Here is an 18,919-nt window from a genome sequence, read left to right as displayed (position 1 = left end):
TTGGATATGGAATTATTGAAACAAAAATATCTTTTGCGCGAGTTTGCCGGAATTTTTTTATCGTTAATCTTCGCTGGAATCGGCTCGATTAATAATTAAATTGAATTAAAAATTAGTAAATATTTTTCGGACGTTCTAAAATAAAGATGAACAGCGTTCTTCTGAAAAATATCACTACTAGCAACTACGGCACATTTTTTAAGTAAAGCGCCTGAGATAAAGGAAGTTTTATTTTGAGCGGAAAAGATTACGCGTCCTTGTGAAAGCGTTCGATTTTATTCATTTTATGCTGCTAAGTATAAAAATGGACAAAAAATGTTTTAATCGTAATGGTACACACGCTAAGCACGTTTTCACTACAAATAACAATTGCCAACGTCGACAAAAACATAGCATCTTCGGTGTAATCATGCTAAAAACATTGGGCTCCGCAGCAGAGCCTTCGGATTTACGGAACAAATGACGGATGTCTGCATAGCGGAGCCAACAGAGCGCTAAGGGTTAATACATTGAAACTATTTGAATGGCATCATCAATCAGGAAATGCATTTTTATAATTGTTACGAGTAGACCACGATTCTTGGTGCAAAACGATGATTCTCTGCGTCAATTGCAAGACAAATGGAGCGATGTATAATCTTCCTTTGTTAATAATTTTGTCTTATTTTTTTATTTTAATCTTAATTTTGTCTAATCTTTGTCTAATAATTTTGATAAGATGAAATTGGCACATCAACATTCTCAGCTCCTTCTAAATCGTTTCACTCTTTCCTGTTTCACGCACACATTTTTATCATAAACGCATAAACACCGCATTCTAGTTGTGAGAAATTGCACATTTGGGTGATCCATATCGTTTACGACACTGTCCACGCACCGAGAATACCGATCTACGACCAAGTAGCAGGGGCTCTGTAAAGGAGAGAAGAAAAACAGGGACTCACCTTGGGGCGTTTGACTGGCCTGAGTGGCAGAGGGCTGATGATACAGCAGGGACTGTCGAACGCTTCGAACGTGATCGCTCTCTTGGCGTTAGGCTTCCGCTGTACGGACGCAAAGTCGTGGGAAGTCTGGAAAGGATAGACACACTAGCTACAGCCGGCAATTAAAAAGTATTTCTGTTTCGAGGCATCCCCTCTGTACAGGAGTGTCTCTGTGCCGGGTGAAAAAATAAAAGTACGTTTAATGATCGGCGAGAGAGTGCCCCCCGCCGATCGATTTCACGCTTCGAAAGTCGCTCACTCGATAGAGTGGGGGTACAGAGACGAAAGAAACGGCACGAGTATCTGTGTAGTGTGTTTGATAGAAAGAGAGAGAGAGAGAGAGAGAGAAATTAAAAAGAGATGTGTATATATATAGAGAGAAAGAGAGAGCAGGGGGATAGAAACAGAGAGGACTTAGGGGGACTCACTTCTGAGAAAAATTAGGGGACTGCGTTGACTCGTCCTTACACGTGTGTTCTCTCACCGGAGCAGATTTCGCGGCGTCGCTAGCGAACTGCCGTGACATGACTAGGCCGTTTTCTCAATTTTATTTTCCGTTTCTCTTTTACACGGTTAGAAGTCGCTTTTGGAATAAGCGCCATCTCGAGGCCGCCGCTCAAAATCGTCTTTGGACATAGTCGTTTCTTGGAACAAGTGTACATGACAGGAGGATGGGAACAGGAACGGGGAGAAGTGTACTTTGGTACGCTAGGCCAGGCCTATTCAAGGAGTTTTGTTTTACGTTCGAGTTAGTTTGTAGACATGCGGCAACTGAACGTTATTTACGAAAGAAGTAAAAATATATAAATATATGAATATATTAATATGGTAATAAATATTTAAAAATATTATTTATATATATATATACTTTTGTGTTATATACCTATATGTATATATATATATTTTTATGTATATATGTACATACATTGTTGTAAAGGATCTGGTTATCGTTTTAAGAACAAAGGAGTCATGGGATACAATTAGCGAACGTACTGTTTGAAGAGAAAGAAGTATGTACTCGTACACCATTGACATCTACGGTTGTTAGCACTTTGTCCAGGATGACGAGTTAAGTATTTCTGTTAAATTAGTTTGCAAGTGTACATGGTTGTTTTAAGAACGATATCATCGATGGACAGATAGAGCCGTTGACATCTACGGTTGTTAGCACTTTGCCCACGATGACGAATTAAGTATTTCTGTTAAATTAGTTTGCAAGTGTACATGGTTGTTTTAAGAACGACATCATCGGTGGACAGATAGAGCCATTGACATCTACGGTTGTTAGCACTTTGCCCAAGATGACAAGTTAAGTATTTCTGTTAAATTAGTTTGCAAGTGTACATGGTTGTTTTAAGAACGACATCATCGATGGACAGATAGAGTCATGGTGTAAGCATTGTACTTTTGTCTCTTGTTCTATTGAAACGCATGTCCCATGCCGCGAGAGTTATTTGTGGACCCGTTTACCAAAAGCAAAACAATCTTTTTGCATTCTGTCGTTTGGTATTTGAGAACTTATTGTTAGAGGACGAAGGTAAGACTGCAAATGACACTACCACGCAGCGTTCGTAAACCGTGTACGCAGACGACGGGGTCAATGACCATTCGTCGTTTACGTGTTTTATGTATTGTGTTTTCGTTTGTTCCGCGTCATTTACGCGGAATCGTTATTTCGTTCGTATATGTACAGAGACAGCTTGTCCCAAATTGTTCCGCGTTTCTCAATAGAAACGCCATTGAATTCTATAGAAAAAAAAAAGAAACGGACACAGCCGTTCGGCGAACCTAAAAATTAATTATCGACACGTCGACATCATTGAGATGCGTGTAATTACAGTTCGTGTCGTCTTGACAGCGTTATAACGCTCGCGAATAATTTACACATTCGATTAAAGTATTAACAAAAAAAGAAAAGCGTTTCAAAAATCAAAAGATAGAGGGAAACGAAAACGAGTACGAGGCTCATAAACAAAATTGAATGCTTAGCGAAACTAGATCAAAGGAAAACCCCGATGACTAAAGCAAACAAAAAACGAAACAATGTTATCGATGTCGACTTTACAAACGGTGTTCGAATTTTTGAGTACGTATACATTCAGTACGTATTAATTAGTTAATGTTTACAAATATAAAAAAGAAATTCTATACACGCGCGATCTATCACACTTAAGTACCTTGATCGTGAGACGATTCAATCTCCGACACAATTGTTTAAATAACGCGGCTTCCTTACTGTGACTTATGCTTGAAAAGGTATGCGGACCCTACCAGCTACATATAAATAATTTAACAGGATAGGCATACACGTAATTGGAATAAGTTAATGTATAAATAAATCAAACGGTATTTTACGACATGAATGTTAGTCATGTTATACTCTAGAACTTACGAGACGGAAAAAGAACGCTAATAATCTTTGGATTGGACGATTACCAGGGCGACGAAAACAGGCGAATTAGGGGTCACAAAGGTTAGCTAACCGAGGTTACGTTTTCTCTTTTCCGCGCGCCTTGGTGATTAAACATGTACTCATAAATTAATAATTAAAAAGAGAAAAAGAGAGGAAACAAAAGAGGTACGAGAAAACAGAAACAGGTCGAATGGACAGAAAAAAAGAAGCGACAAGGTTATGTCAAGGTTATGCGAGAGGCAGGCAGAATTAAAAATGAAATGAACATGAGGAAAATAATGATAGAGACGAGAGAGAGAGAGAGAGAGTGTTAAACAAAAGAGAATTAGGCCGGCTAGCGTGTCTAAAGGCGATTGGCACGGGAATAATACCAGGATAGGGCTGGTTGAGTTTGAATCCGGTTTTGATTATGATGGCTATGGTTCTCTACCTTTACGGGACTAGTCCCTGCTGTTAAGAAACTATCCTCCAGTGCCATTGATGCCGGGGAAAATAATACAGACGTGTCCAGACTTTTACTCTGCAAAGAACAAAGAAACCTTGTTGCATAAAACATTTTCACTATTGTATATTGAAATGTAGTAATGCGATAACGCGGCGGTCTGTTTTTAGCGAATAAGAATTTTAAACGTATAAAATGTTCGACTTACGGGTGTTTCTACAACGAAACTAATTTCTGAATTATCTTGAGAAGCATTCGCCCAGGCTTGGCAGAGAGCTTTCCGCGCTCTCTTTCCGCCAGGAGCGCTGTTCTCTTTACCCCGCCGTCTTATCGTGCTGTAACCAGAATCTTGGAGGATAGTGCTGGTCCCTGCTAAGCTTTCACGGTCGGTTTCCTGTTTGATGATCTCGGTTAAAGCATCGAGACGACTCGGGGTAGCAGGTAACTGAGTAGTCGCGCCGCTCCGCCGTTCCAGCTCTGCCAAAGCGTTCTTGAACGGCGTTGGCGTTCTCGGCGTGTTGCCATCTGCGAATACAAGTGACGTTTTGTAGTCTAGCAGACTCTGGTAGGTGGGGACGAGTCCCTGATTTTATAGATTGAAGATTTATCGTAGGATCAACGCGTGTAATTATTTATAATTTGACAATAGAAGGAGTAAATTGTTGAATGGACGAGTAACAGCATGAAAAATGCCTCGAGGATAATTTACCATTCTGACTTCGTCGAAGACCGGTGGGCTGCGGTGTGGTTAATGGTCCGGGGCTGCTCGCTTTAGGTGTGCTGGCACGGGGCCAGGAAGAGGTTTCGGGACTGAGACTATTTAAAAACTGTGATGGACTGAACGGGAGCTGCTTAATGGGAGTGGATGGGGTTGTGTCGTCCGTCTGTTGCTGGTGTTGTTGCGGTTGCTGTTGGGTTATTATCAGATAATCGGATTGGTTCCCGCTGTCGGGGGTGTCGGTTCTCTGCTGAAGGGTCTGAGTATTTCTGCGCCTGCGTAGAATTGGCGGGGGACTGCTTCGCTCCTTCTCCGCCATACTGCTTGATATCTCGTCCAGGTCCGGCATGGGCATCAGTCTGATTTCAGAGTTCCTCGAGTTGGCCGCCTCGCCTTGGATTTGTAAATCGAAAAACCTACAAGAAAATGGTTGTCACGTTTAACAGACGAACTTTGTGAGTAAAGCGAATCGTTTTCTCTGGTCATGGGACGTACTTTGTAAACGGCGATATTGGTTCAGTCTTGACTTTAACAGACGAGCTGGCCCTCTTCGAGGGAGAGTCCAACCGGGAATCAGCGTTATGGGTGCTGCGGTCGTTCAGATTCAGAAGACCCTGGAACGTCTGAGTGTTCTGATGATTCTCCCAGGCTCTGGTCCAGTCGACCTGGTCCATGTCCAGAGCATTCGATGCCTGGACGGTCGGTTGAATCGTCGTCGCGTTCTCGTTGCTCGTGGACGGCAGTTTTAGGCGGGCGTGACCGGATACGTCGTCTTTTGCGCAGAGGGTGTCCTGTTTCGGAGCGGCTGATGACGGCTCCGTGGCTTTTCTTCGACTTCGCCCTATTGAACGCATCAGTGCCATTATAACATCTGTTCTACAAATTATAGGAGCTTAAGGATCATGGTTTTGCTAGAATGTAAAATGCTCGCGCAACGTCGGCCAGCTAGCGGAAACAAAGGGGCGGCATTGTAGGAGGGTGAGTTTCTCGATGATCTTCACCGATCATCTGACTTATCTGTTATTGCCCGTGGGAGAGCATTTTTCAGAAATTAAATAAATCAATGGTGAAAATTTAATATTCTTGGTGACAAACTGTTCGTAACGATTCCGTGCATCGATTCTATGTCTCGGACAGCTGTAAATTACTCGCGTAACTGTTTACAATGTTTATATTTTATCAACCGTTGGTAATTTTGTTAGCAGCTTCAGCGTTTTGCCGCTATGTGTAACGGCGCTGTTCGGGCCCCTGAACGCAGCGTGGCAGATTCGAAATGCAGCGCAGCAAGCATCCGTATGTTTAAGCGAATATTATTTCATAAACTGAGTACCGTTAAAAATATAATTTTTAGCACGCCTGTAGCACCGTGAGAATCGTTTAACTTTCGCAACCTTTTGAAAAGAGTCTTCCGTAATAAATTACAAGGCTCTTTAGCAAGTATTGTACAAAACGCATCCGGTGATACAGTAATGTCTCCCTAACTGATGCTCAGATTGTCCATTAAATTGGATAATTTGGGTAGAGGAGATGCGATTATTCGAACCTTGCGGCTCGTTTTTATAATTGCGGACAATTTATAACTATAAAAATAAACCGCAAGGCTCGAATTCGCAACGCTCCTCTTCCCAAATTGTCCATTTTAGTGGACAATCCGAGCGTCAATTAGGGAGACACTGGTGTAGATCTTTTTCTGTCTTCTTTTTCACCCCTGGCAATGCAGTAGCGGCTAATGAACAGGTTTTAAAATACTTTTCTTTTTTCAAAAAAGAGTCAGGAGGATCCTAAACATCTTAATTAGTATGACATTAGCAACTTTACCCGCGAGACGTCACAACGAGCAGTTTGTGTGCACCCGTGTAACTAATAAATTCTATGAACCTCTGGTTCCGGTAGTGGATCTTCCTTCTTCAGCCTCGTATTTCCTCCTCATCGTGCTGTTCCAATGATTCTTAATCGCGTTGTCGGTCCTTCCGGGCAGCAATTTGGCGATTTTCGCCCACTGATTGCCCACTCTGCGGTGCGCCTCGACGATGATCCTGTCCTCCGCCTCCGTCCACGCTGTTTTCTTGATTCCCGGGTTCAGATGGTTGTGCCATCGTTCCCGGCACTGCTTACCGATACGACCCTTCAGATGCCGTGCAATTAACGTCCACTTCTTCGGCCCGTATCGCTCCACCAATTCTACCACTTTTTCGTCCTCCTGCAAACATCGGCAATCATCAGTCGTCGGAACGGAAACCTCCTGATTTACCGGTTTCTACCTTACACGGCCGCTGTTCCCCACGAAACCCGAGGCGCGGGGCCCTACATGCGCCTCTCTCACTTACCACCTGTGTGACTCTCTTACACACTTGAACTCCGTCCCCGTCTCTGGGAAAATTCGAGGAATGTTCTCAAGACATCGGGGACATGAACCAGGACACACATCGGACTATTAAACACTTAGCCAACCGAACGGGGAGATCTCTCAGTTTTAAATTCGGTCGATTAAAGACCGAAACGATGATTGATGAAAAATTAAAAATGATTGCTTAATTTTAGTGAGATTCGCAAGAGGTACGAATGCTGAAGAAATAATTGATGTAATATAAGTTTGCTTCGTAATTTTTGTTTAAATGAACCAAATATTTTAATTTTATGATGATAATAGATTACTAGTGCGGTTGTGGGAAGTGTCAAGTTTCATGTCAAAGAAAAATTGAGCTTTTCAATGGGAGCACAGTAATGTCTCCCTTACTGACGCTCGGATCGTCCACTAAAATGGACAATTTGGGAAGAGGAGATACGATTATTCGAGCCTTGAAACTCGTTTTTATAATTGTGGACAATTTATAACTATAAAAATAAATCGCAGGGCTCGAATAATCGTATCTCCCCTTTCCAAATTGTTCAATTTTGTGCGCAATCTGGGCGTCAATTAGAGAGATATTACTGTAAATGGACAGCTAATCTTGATTCTCTCGCAAAGACTGTATAAATAATGTCTCCCTTACTGACGCTCAGATTGTCCACTAAAATGGTCAATTTGGGAAGAAGAGATACGATTATTCGAGCCTTGAAACTCGTTTTTATAATTGTGGACAATTTATAACTATAATTCTCTCTTCCCAAACTCTTCCCAAATTGTCCAATTTTGTGCGAAATCTGGGCGTCAATTAGAGAGACATTACTGTAAATGGGCAGCTAATCGTGTTTCTCTCGGAAAGACTATTGTAATGTCTCCCTTACTGACGCTCAGATTCTGCACAAAAATGGACAATTTGGAAAGAGGAGATACGATTATTCGAGCCTTGCAACTCGTCTTTATAATTGTGGACAATTTGTAATTATAATTCTCTCTTCCCAGACTCTCCCCAAATTGTCCAACTTTGTACGCAATCTGGGCGCCAATTAGAGAGACATTTCTGTAAATGGGCAGCTGATCTTGTTTCTCTCGCAAAGACTACAGTAATACTTCCCTAATTGACGCTCGGATTGTCCACGAAAATGGTCAATTTGGGAAGAGGAGCCTTGCGAATTCGAACCTTGCGACTCGTTTTTATAGTTACCGATTGTCAACGATTATAAAAACATGGTGCAAAGCCGGAATAATCGTATGTCCTGTTCCAAAATTGTCCATTTTTCTACGCAATCTAAGCGTCAGTTAGGGAGACATTACTGTATACAGTAATGGACTGTACAAGAATGGACAATTTGGGAAGAGGAGATACGATTATTTTATAATTGTGGACAATTTATAACTATAATTCTCTCTTCCCAAACCCTTCCCCAACTCTTCCCAAATTGTCCAATTTTGTGCGCAATCTGGGTGTCAATTAGAGAGACACTATTGTAAATGGGCAGCTAATCTTCTCCCGCAAAGACTACAATAATGTCTCCCTTACTGACGCCTAGATTCTGCACAAAAAATGGACAACTTGGGAAGAGGAGAAACGATTATTCGAGCCTTGCGGCTCGTTTTTATAATTATGGACAATTTATAACTATAATTCTCTCTTCCCAAATTGTCCAATTTTGTGCGAAATCTGGGCGTCAATTAGAGAGACATTACTGTAAATAGGCAGCTAATCTTGTTTCTCTCGCAAAGACTACAGTAATGTCTCCCTTACTGACGCTCAGATCGTCCACCAAAATGGACAATTTGGGAAGAGGAGATACGATTATCCGAGCCTCGCAATTCCTTTTTACAATTGTCGACAATCGATAAGCATAAAAAACGAGCCACAAGGCTCGAAAAAGTCGCATCTCCTTTCCCAAAATCGTCCATTTTCGTGGACAATCCGAGCGTCAATTAGAGAGACATTACTGTACACAGAATCATTCGCGTAGAAAAATACCCAGAAATCACGTTCCAATAACCTCTTTAACGCCCTCTTGGTACTCCATTAATACCCTCCGCGGGCCCGCGCGAGTTCTTTAACGGTCGATCAACGCGTGTTCCAAAAGTCAGCGCGCATTTTCTCGAAGCGTCCAACAAGAAAATTACCGGTCGATCAGCGGGGATCAAAAAAGAAAACGACCCCCCGCAGGGCTTTCGATTATCCGAAGGCAGCGGATTGGCGCGCGTCTCACGGAAAGCTTGGAAAGGGGAACACACATTCCATCGAACGCTTCTCGAACGTGTCGTAGAAAAACGTGGAGAGCCGGCGCGGAGCACCGGAAGGTTCCCCGAGCGCGATCCCATCGGACCCGGCCGAGTCTTCTCTCGTCTCGTAAGTAATTTCTCCGGTCCTCGCGGAGTCACGAAGAGGCGGAGAACGTGGCGGTAGGTCGAAGAAAGGAGAGAGAGAGAGAGTGAGGAGAGCAGAGACGGTCGCGTCGCGCACGAACCTCCGCGGAGAGGCTTCGGCGAGGGGAGGGGAGGGGGCAGAAAGAGAGGACAAATCAGAGAGAGAGAGAGGGAGGAAGAGAGAGAGAGCGCGAGAGACAGAGCGCGAGAGAGTGAGAGCGCGAGAGAGAGAGGGAGAGAGAGCGAGAGACAGAGCGCGAGAGAGAGAGAGCGCGAAATACAGAGCGCGAGAGAGAGAGAGAGCGAAAGAGAGCGAGAAAGTGAGAGAAAGTAAGAGAGGAAGAGTGAGAGAGAGAGAGAAAGCAAGAGAGGAAGAGAGAGAGCGAGAAAGCAAGAGAGGAAGAGAGAGAGAGCGAGAGAGGACGGAGACAGAGACGTAGGAGTCGGGCAACGAGGACGCGATGGGTTTGCGCTCCCATACCACGAATCAGGTGCACACCGACGAGTCTCCGTGACCGCGTGTACGCGGCGTTCGGTACACTGGCGTTCGGCGGCTTACTTGCCCTTGGCTGTTGCCAAGTGCATTGGCACGACGACGACGACGCAGCATCTCCGCGGCTCCAGCCGCCCCCCTCTCTTCTTCTTATTGCATACCCCACCGAGGCGACCGTGGAGAGCCGCGGTTTCGTTCGTTCCTTTTCTCTGCCCGGCCCAACGTGTAGGCGTACAGTACCGGCCGTGCACACAGGGCCACGGGAGAAGGGCCGGCCGGCCGGCCAGCTCGAGATTCAAAACAACTGCCCGGCTCTCGAGCATCAAAACAAATGCCGCTCGTCGTACCGCAGCGGAACACACAACTCTAGGCTGCTCGGAACAGTTCCACTGTGATCCGTGGTTTTTTTATTTACGCGCGTACCGGTGTTTACGGAAATCTCGTGTTTACATCGTGTCGTCCATGAAAGTGCGATTGCTTGTGGACGGCTGGAGATGTATGTACAGGGTGTCGTCGCAGGTATTCTCGGCGAAACGCGGTAACGGAGCGTGTACTACGGAGCGAAAATAAGCGGGAAACTCTGTCGGACATCTTTCGACTGGAAAATGTCTTTGTTTGATGCGTTCGGGGCCGCGTGAGTCACGCATGGATCACGCTAATTCTTAAATGAATTTTAAAATAATTTTGAAATACATTTTTATTGTAATATAGTGGACGAATTGAATGTTACTAGGATTTGTAGAGTGCTAAATGACTGAAGTAATATTTTCCCTATGGAAAATTTTCATTTTCTAGTTTTGGTTTGATTAATTGAATGGCTTTGATGATATTGTGTGAATTTTTTAAACTGATATTCGACACTTAACGTTAAAACGTTAGAAATTAAAATACGTAATAACGACGGACTGATTTTCGTTCGAAATAGAAATATGTCAGCGGTATTTCTCTTATCTGTATTTATTTATCCTGTGTTTACTAATTCGCTCGATTTTTCAGAGATGTCAATGCTGTATTTACAAGATTATTGTATTATATTATATATAATATTAATATATAATAATATTATATTATATATAATATATATAATAATATAATATATAATATTATATATAATTTATATATTATATATTATGTATAATATTAATATATAATAATATATTATACATAGTAGTAATATTAAATTATTATATTATATATTATATTTTATATATAATTTTAATAATTATAATAATTAATTTTAATAATTTAATAATTATAATATTATATTATTGTATTATTGTAATATTGTATTGTATATACATTTCGAAGGGGCGACGCTTCGAAATGGAGTTAAAAGTATATACAAAAATATATTCCCAATCAGTCCGCTGTTATTTCGCATTTTTCTTACAATTTATTAACAAAGCATTGTCGAGCCTACGTTCGTATGACATTCTTTTTCTTATTTTCGCTCGTAGAATAATTCTAAACATACCATTTGGCCAAGAAATCCTGAAACACCCTGTATATATTCTACTTCGACTGGACAGTTTTTTGTAATCCGATCAAACTAACAGCTGTTCCAGCGAAATGAAAATGAACGAGAAATGCGAAAACATGATACGTTCAATGAATTCCGAAAAATGCTATCTTGCACGGTGGCGCTTCTCGTGCAGATCTTACAATACACCCTGTGTGTGGCCTGGAAACTGTGTTGGCCCCCCCAGACCAGAACTCATCCCGGATACGCTGGCACGGTAGAAGAAACTTTTCGAGAAAGGGGGTGTAACGGTACCTCGCGAACTTTCCTGTCGACGACAAGAGAAACGGCCCCCTCGGTCGGGCCCAAATGTATATCCTTGCGCAAACAGGTTCCGATACCTGCAAACCGAATCCTGCACAGAGTTGCAGTAACGTATTTTCGACAAAGATATCGTAGTACCGTTAAAGTTCGTCAGTACAAGATTATAGTATAGTATAATATAGTATATAGTTATATAGCATAATATTACTACTATTATATAGTAGTATGTAGTATATAGTTATATAGCATAATATTACTACTATTGTATAGTAGTATATAGTATATAGTTATATAGCATAATATTACTACTATTATGTAGTAGTATATATAGTATACAGTTATATAGTATAATATTACTACTATTATATATAGTAGTATATAGTATATAGTTATATAGCATAATATTACTACTATTATATAGTAGTATATAGTATATAGTTATATAGCATAATATTACTACTATTATATAGTAGTATATAGTATATAGTTATATAGTATAATATTACTACTATTATATAGTAGTATATAGTTATATAATATAATATTACTACTATTATATAGTAGTATATAGTATATAGTTATGTAGCATAATATTGCTACTATTATATAGTAGTATATAGTTATATAGTTATATAGCATAATATTGCTACTATTATATAGTATATAGTTATATAGTATAATATTACTACTATTATATAGTAGTATATAGTATATAGTTATATAGCATAATATTACTATTATTATATAGTAGTATATAGTATAGTATATATTTTAGTTTACATATTTATAAAACGAGAAAAAATTATATGATTAATAAATTCTCCCTAATTGACGCTCAGCTTGGAAACAAAAATGGTAAATTTGGGAAGAGCAAATACGATTATTCGAGTTTTGCACCTCGTTTCAGCAGCGTCGCCGGAATAATCGTATCTCCTCTTTCCAAATTGTCTATTTTTGTGAGAAATCTGAGCGCGAATTAGGGAGAATTTACTGCTTAAGTAGAAGATTTATTTCTACCGCAACGTATACGTTGCAAGTTTTATGTTGTTTAACCCTTTGCACTCGAGCGGCGCCTATGAGGCGCTATTAGAAAATTGCTATACCACGTTTCTAAATAATTTTAACCCTTCGCACTCGAGCAACGTCTATGAAGCGCCATTAGAAAATTGCTATACCACGTTTCTAAATAATTTTAACCCTTTGCACTCTTGCGGCGCCTATGAGGCGCTATTAGAAAATTGCTATACCACGTTTCTAAATAATTTTAACCCTTCGCACTCGAGCAACGTCTATGAAGCGCCATTAGAAAATTGCTATACCACGTTTCTAAATAATTTTAACCCTTTGCACTCGAAGCCATCTTAACGGTAAATCTAAAATAATTTCTCTGACTTATAGTATTTGCATTTTATACGACAAAGTGCATGTTATAACAATTTTTTTTATTATTCTTTGTCATAACATAATTTTTTAAATATAAATTTTGTTGATATAGAAATGATCTTGGAACGCGATATAACGATTTTAGCGGTGCCCCAGAGTCACCGCTCGAGTGCAAAGGGTTAACATTATCAAATTTGTCTATATTTGGAAAACTCAAGTGTAAGTGTAAGTGTGCACTTGCCTCAAAATTCAATTTTGGGAAATACCGCAACGCAGAAGAAAACTATTTTGGATCTCGACTTAAAATGCAGTCTCCGGCTGCAAAGGGTTGACACTAGATTTACGGAGCACGAAAAACATATACGTTTATAAAAGTAACAATAAAACATTTATTCCGATTTATAACAAGCGTTATCGTAACATTTGCCATTAATGTTAAGTAACATATAAATTAAATAAATAACCCATAAATGCATCTTTCCGTAAATCCAGTGTTAATCGTTCACGTTGTCTTTCATTTTGCGAAGCTACTGAGAGAAGAACGACGTTTATGGAACGTGTTACACGTCGTCGAAAATCGCTGTGTATTATTCTGCAATGAAACACGTCGCTTGTCAGGTTCGATTCCTCTTTTTCGGTGCCTCGGAGCGCATTCGGGCGAAACAAAAATGGCGGCCGGAGCTACCCTCGAGTGGCGGAGAGACTTCGACGCAGGCTTCGCAGGATTCGTGAGACAATGGCCGGAAGGAGGCTCGATGGGAGAAGGGTGGAGAACAAAATTCAGGTATATATACCTCCTTCGTCCAGGGTCCCTTGACCAGCTCCGGATTCACGACCTTTGCCCATCGCTGCTGGCATTGGACGTCGCTTCGATCTGTGAAATGAGCGGCTATGGTGTCCCATCGCAGCACGGTGCCCCGCTGTTCCACGCTGCCCACTAACTGTTTCAACAAAGCATCCTGGAACAATTGCGAATGACATTTTTAAACATTCATTTTATAAATAAATTTTGTATGATTCGCGCGAACGAGTGCATTTATTCGGACGACGAACGAACGAACGAACGGAGGACGGTAAAATCGATGCACTCGGGTGATCTCGAAATGCAGTAATGTCTCTCTAATTGACGCTCAGATTGTCCATTTTTGTGCAAAATTTGAGCGTCAGTTAGGGAGACGGCAAATTCTTCGTAATTGACGCCCGGCTTGGAAACAAAAATGGATAATTTGAGGAGAGGAGACGCGATTGTTCGAGTCTTGCGGTTCGTTTTTATACTCACGAATTGTCAACAACAACTATAAAAACGAGCTGCAAGACTCGCATCTCATCTTCCGAAATTGTCCACTTTTGTGCACAATCTGAGCGCGTCGATTAGAGAGACTTTTCTGTGTAAGGAAGGAAATAAGAATATGAACATGCATAAGAACGTGCATTAGTATGAAAGATGATATAGAATGAAATTTAATATAAATAATTAAAATTACATATAATATGAAATGAAATTCTTGTGTAGTTATACCACTGATTACAGTCAGTTCTCCCCAATTATCCTTCAGCTTGCAAACAAAAGTGGACAATTTGGGAAGAGGAGATACGATTGTTCGAGCCTTGCGGTTCGCTTTTATAGTCACGAATTGTCAACAACAACTATAAAAACGAGCTGCAAGACTCGTATCTCATCTTCCGAAATTGTCCACTTTTGTGCACAATCTGAGCGCGTCGATTAGAGAGACATTACTGTATAAGGAAGGAAATAAGAATATGAACATGCATAAGAACATGCATTAGTATGAAAGATGATATAGAATGAAATTTAATATAAATATAATTAAAATTAAATATAATATGAAATGAAATTCTTGTGTAGTTATACCACTGATTACAGTCAATTCTCCCCAATTTTCCTTCAGCTTGCAAACAAAAGTGGACAATTTGGAAAGAGGAGATACGATTGTTCGAGCCTTGTGGTTCGTTTTTATAATTTCGAATTGTCTCCCTTATCGACGCTGAGATTGCGCAGAAAAATGGACAATTTGGGAAGAGCAGATGCAATTATTCGAGCTTTGCGATTTATTTTTATAGTCAACGAATTATGCCAACGATTATAAAAACGAGCTGCAAGGCTCGAATAATCGCATCTCATCTTCCAAAATTGTCCATTTTTGTGCAAAATCTGAGCGTCAGTTAGGGAGACATTACTATACAGCAAATTCTTCCTAATCGACGCCCGGCTTGGAAACAAAAATGCACAATTTGAGAAGAAGAGACGCGATTGTTCGAGCCTTGCGGTGCGTTTTTATAGTTTCGAATTATTCCAAATACAGTAAATTCTTCCTAATTGACACTCAAATTGCACACAAAAATGGACAATTTGAGAAGAGGAGATACGATTGTTCGAACCTCGCGTCTCGTTTTCTTATAGTTGTTGACAATTCGAAACTATAAAAACGCACCGCAAGGCTCGAACAATCGTATCTCCTCTTCCCAAATTGTCCATTTTCGTGGACAATCTGAGTCGTCAATTGGAGAGACATTACTGTACCAGGCCCGCAACGCAGCGTTTTCCACGCTGCTCGGACATTTTCGCTTACGAAAATTCGCGCGCATCGCTTCGTCATCGGTGGACTGCGGATCTTTGTGCGAGATAAAAATTGTCTGCTGCTATTGCAAAAGACGGAAGTCACTTGGAGATATCATCCTTTCTTTAACAATGTAAATTCGTTGCAAATAATACATATCGCAGTAATATGGGCTTTCAATCTTTTTATTGCTTCCAGTTGCAGTTACAGTAATGTCTCCCTAATTGACGCTCAGATTGTGCACAAAGATGGACAATTTCGGAAGAGGAGATACGATTATTCGAGCTTTGCGGCTTGTTTTTATAGTTATTGACAATTCGTAACTATGAAAACGAACCTCAAGCCTCGAATAATCGTATCTCCTCTTCCCAAATTGTCCACTTTTATGGAAAATCTGAGCGTCAATTGACCCTCAATGGTCACTGTTTTTCGTTAATAACTCGTTAACGATGCCACGGAGAAAATTTTTGTAAAGGAAAAAGTTGCTCCGAATGATCACAGTAATCTCTAATTTCCCTAGGAAGTATTATAATTTTGGATCATATCCTGTATACCCGTCGCGAGACAAAATACAGTAATGTCTCCCTAATTGACGCTCAGATTGCGCGCAAAAATGGACAAATTGGGAAGAGGAGATACGATTATTCTTATATTATTATATATTATATTATATATTGTATATTATTATTATATACTATTATTATTATATTATTATAATATTTCGAGCTACAGAGCTCGAATAATCGTGTCTCCTCTTCCCAGATCGTCCATTTTCGCGCAGAATCTGAGCGTCAGCTAGGGAGGCATTACTGCGTTACTCTATAACAGTGGCGATATTGTAACAAAAAATGGCACCTGTTCCTTCCGGCGGGTCCTTACAAACTCGTACTTTGTAGATTATACGTGGCTTCGGGAATATATAGGTTTTGGTAACACGAGTAAGTGAAACATGCACGAAGCGTGCCATTTCGAAAATTATTACCCTACCGAGTATGCATAACACTCCTTCGATGGACGACCTCGTTCGTGGAGGCAGGTGGTGCTCGCTCTCCCGTACGGGAATCAAGATCGTTGAAACGCGATCGATAAATCGAGAGAGGAGGCTACGAGAAGACGATGTATAAAATTTGGCTCGTTAATTTGCCGCTTCTCGGTTCGATGAACACGTTCGACGGACGGATCCGTGAGCGCGATGAAATCTCGCGTATGATACATTGTCGACTAATCAACGGTAATTAATCATATTTTGGCACCGCTCGATATACATTTTCAGAAGCGAGCGTTCGCGTTCGCAGCCGACAATTATCTCCGGGCTGCGTGGAAATAAAAATTCTAACGAGGAGTAATAAAGAGAGAGGTGGTGCCATTTGATTTTTTCTTTTTCATACGAAATCAGATCGAGTTTCACGGCGATTTTACCGAGTTCGAAGATTCGTCGTCCTCGTCGTTGTTGCAACGGATGGATAAACGATGGCCGCACAAATCACGAATTGGTCACCGTTCGTGACTTTGAATTCGCAATCGCGTCGGAACGCGGCCGAGAATGGCCGCGCAACGAACACGACGCTTTTACACCGGGATCGATACACGCCTCTATGATGTTTCCCACGGGAAACCATACGGCGCGGCCTCTGCTCTACGCCGGCATATGACTATGGGGTGGTCGAGGGCATCTGCCTGCGGACGTAACTCGTTGTAGAAGCTACGAAGGGTGGACCTCTTTTTTTTTTCTCTCTCTTTCTTTCTTTTTTCTTTTTCGTGGCCCATGCTCATTGTATCCCTCCCCTCGTGTTACATCCGATCAAAGTCACGGGCATGATGACGCGATCGCGTGCGCGCCAGGGAATTTTCATGCCGGCGAGATAAAGGAAAGAACAATGGGACGCCGCGCCGCCGCCGACGCCATCGCCGCGCTCCTTTCATCCGTATCGGCTATCAGAAATTTTCGACCGCCGCCCTGGCCGCATAATGGCCAACCCCGCGAAATTTCGGCCCATTGTTCGTCGCGCTTCTTTCGCCTCCCAGAGAGAGAGAGAGAGAGAGAGAGAGAGAGAGAGAGAGAGAGAGAGAGAGAGAGAGAGAGAGAGAGAAAGTAAGAGAATCAGAAAAATGTCACAATCGATACGGTTACGAAATGCTAGTGATAATAGTTTGGAGAGTAGAGTTCTCCTGATTTAAACATTATTAAAAATGTCAAGATTGTCAATTTGTCAAGACTGTCAATTTTTTAAAACCATTTTATACAAAAATGCCTCAACGAATTGAAGAAAGGGACCATAAAATCGTAATTGGGACCATTTATTCTAAAATTAATTATTATTTATGCTAAATATAATAAAAGTGGTATATTTGAATATATATTGAGAATATATAGAGAAGAAATAAATAAACATAAGAGAGAGAGAGAGAGAGAGAGAGAGAGAGAGAGAAAGAGAGAGAGAATCATCAATGCGAACCGTACTCGCGACGATCGCAACTATAACGATGATGCTTCCGCGGATAAAAGTCTCGTGACTCGAACGGACGTCAGCATATGAGCCGTTTATTTTGAAAGTGGCATAAGTCACTTTACCGTAATGAGAAGTGGTGATTTTTTTAATGTTTATACGAAATTATTTATACTGAGAAAAATATCGGTATCCTGAGATAACAAATACAAGTAAATCTTCTCGAAAGTTAGCATCCATATTTTTAAACGTGTTAAAACGCAAACCCTTAAATAGAATATATTTAAGTCGATATTATATATCGACTTAAAAACAAAGTGACTTATGCCACTTTCAAAATAAACGGCTCATATCTTGACATTACCCGGTGGCAAATGCGAACGGCGGCCGAGGAGCTTGCAAAATGGATTTTCGTTTCGCTTACACAGTTACTTTAGTTTTCTCGATTTGTCCGATCTTCTTATTTTTCACGTTGTAACTTCGCGCGAAGGAGAGACTCTATTATTATTCACTCGGCGGGAGCAATTTAATAATAGTATTATTTAATTTAATATTGTTTATTATTATTGAATTTAATACTATTTATTATTATTTAATTTAATACTATTTATTATTTTATTTAATGTAATATTACTTATTATTTTATTTAATACTATTTATTATACTATTTATTGTTATTTTTAATTTAATACTATTTATTATACTATTTATTGTTATTTAATTTAATGCTATTTATTATTATATGTAATTTATTATAATACTATTTATATATTAGTAGTACTATTTATTATTATTTAATTTAAAACTATTTATTACTATTTAATTTAATACTTTTTGTTATATAATACTATTTATATATTATTATAAGACAAATCGCAAGACACAGAAACCACTTGCAACTTTCTTTCTTTTTTAAATCATTTTAACAAGATGAAGTTATTATATCAAC

At 40.3% G+C, this 18,919-nt stretch overlaps 1 protein-coding gene and 1 long non-coding RNA gene across 3 annotated transcripts in view; one reads left to right on the top strand and one right to left on the bottom strand.

Annotated features, from left to right (window-relative positions):
- The window catches only part of Myb (proto-oncogene like protein Myb), a 116,655-nt gene that overhangs the window by 1,832 nt on the left and 95,904 nt on the right, over positions 1 to 18,919 (bottom strand). For both annotated transcript variants that reach the window (XM_033484437.2, XM_033484436.2), the window contains exons 3-9: positions 13,739 to 13,903; positions 6,435 to 6,756; positions 5,052 to 5,397; positions 4,548 to 4,972; positions 4,047 to 4,363; positions 3,827 to 3,916; positions 945 to 1,070 (exon numbers count right to left, since the gene is read on the bottom strand). In XM_033484437.2, the coding sequence (XP_033340328.1) occupies positions 945 to 1,070; positions 3,827 to 3,916; positions 4,047 to 4,363; positions 4,548 to 4,972; positions 5,052 to 5,397; positions 6,435 to 6,756; positions 13,739 to 13,903 (1,791 nt within the window). The remainder of the gene's footprint in view (positions 1 to 944; positions 1,071 to 3,826; positions 3,917 to 4,046; positions 4,364 to 4,547; positions 4,973 to 5,051; positions 5,398 to 6,434; positions 6,757 to 13,738; positions 13,904 to 18,919) is intronic.
- On the top strand, positions 4,829 to 5,634 carry LOC143259200 (uncharacterized). The gene is made up of 2 exons (XR_013033043.1): positions 4,829 to 5,011; positions 5,092 to 5,634. It is a non-coding gene; the product is annotated as an uncharacterized LOC143259200 (long non-coding RNA).

The sequence above is a fragment of the Megalopta genalis genome, chromosome 1, assembly GCF_051020955.1.
Source record: "Megalopta genalis isolate 19385.01 chromosome 1, iyMegGena1_principal, whole genome shotgun sequence".
Lineage (NCBI taxonomy): Eukaryota > Metazoa > Arthropoda > Insecta > Hymenoptera > Halictidae > Megalopta > Megalopta genalis.
Note: the sequence above shows the minus strand (reverse complement) of the source record. Positions and strands in the feature narration are given on the sequence as shown.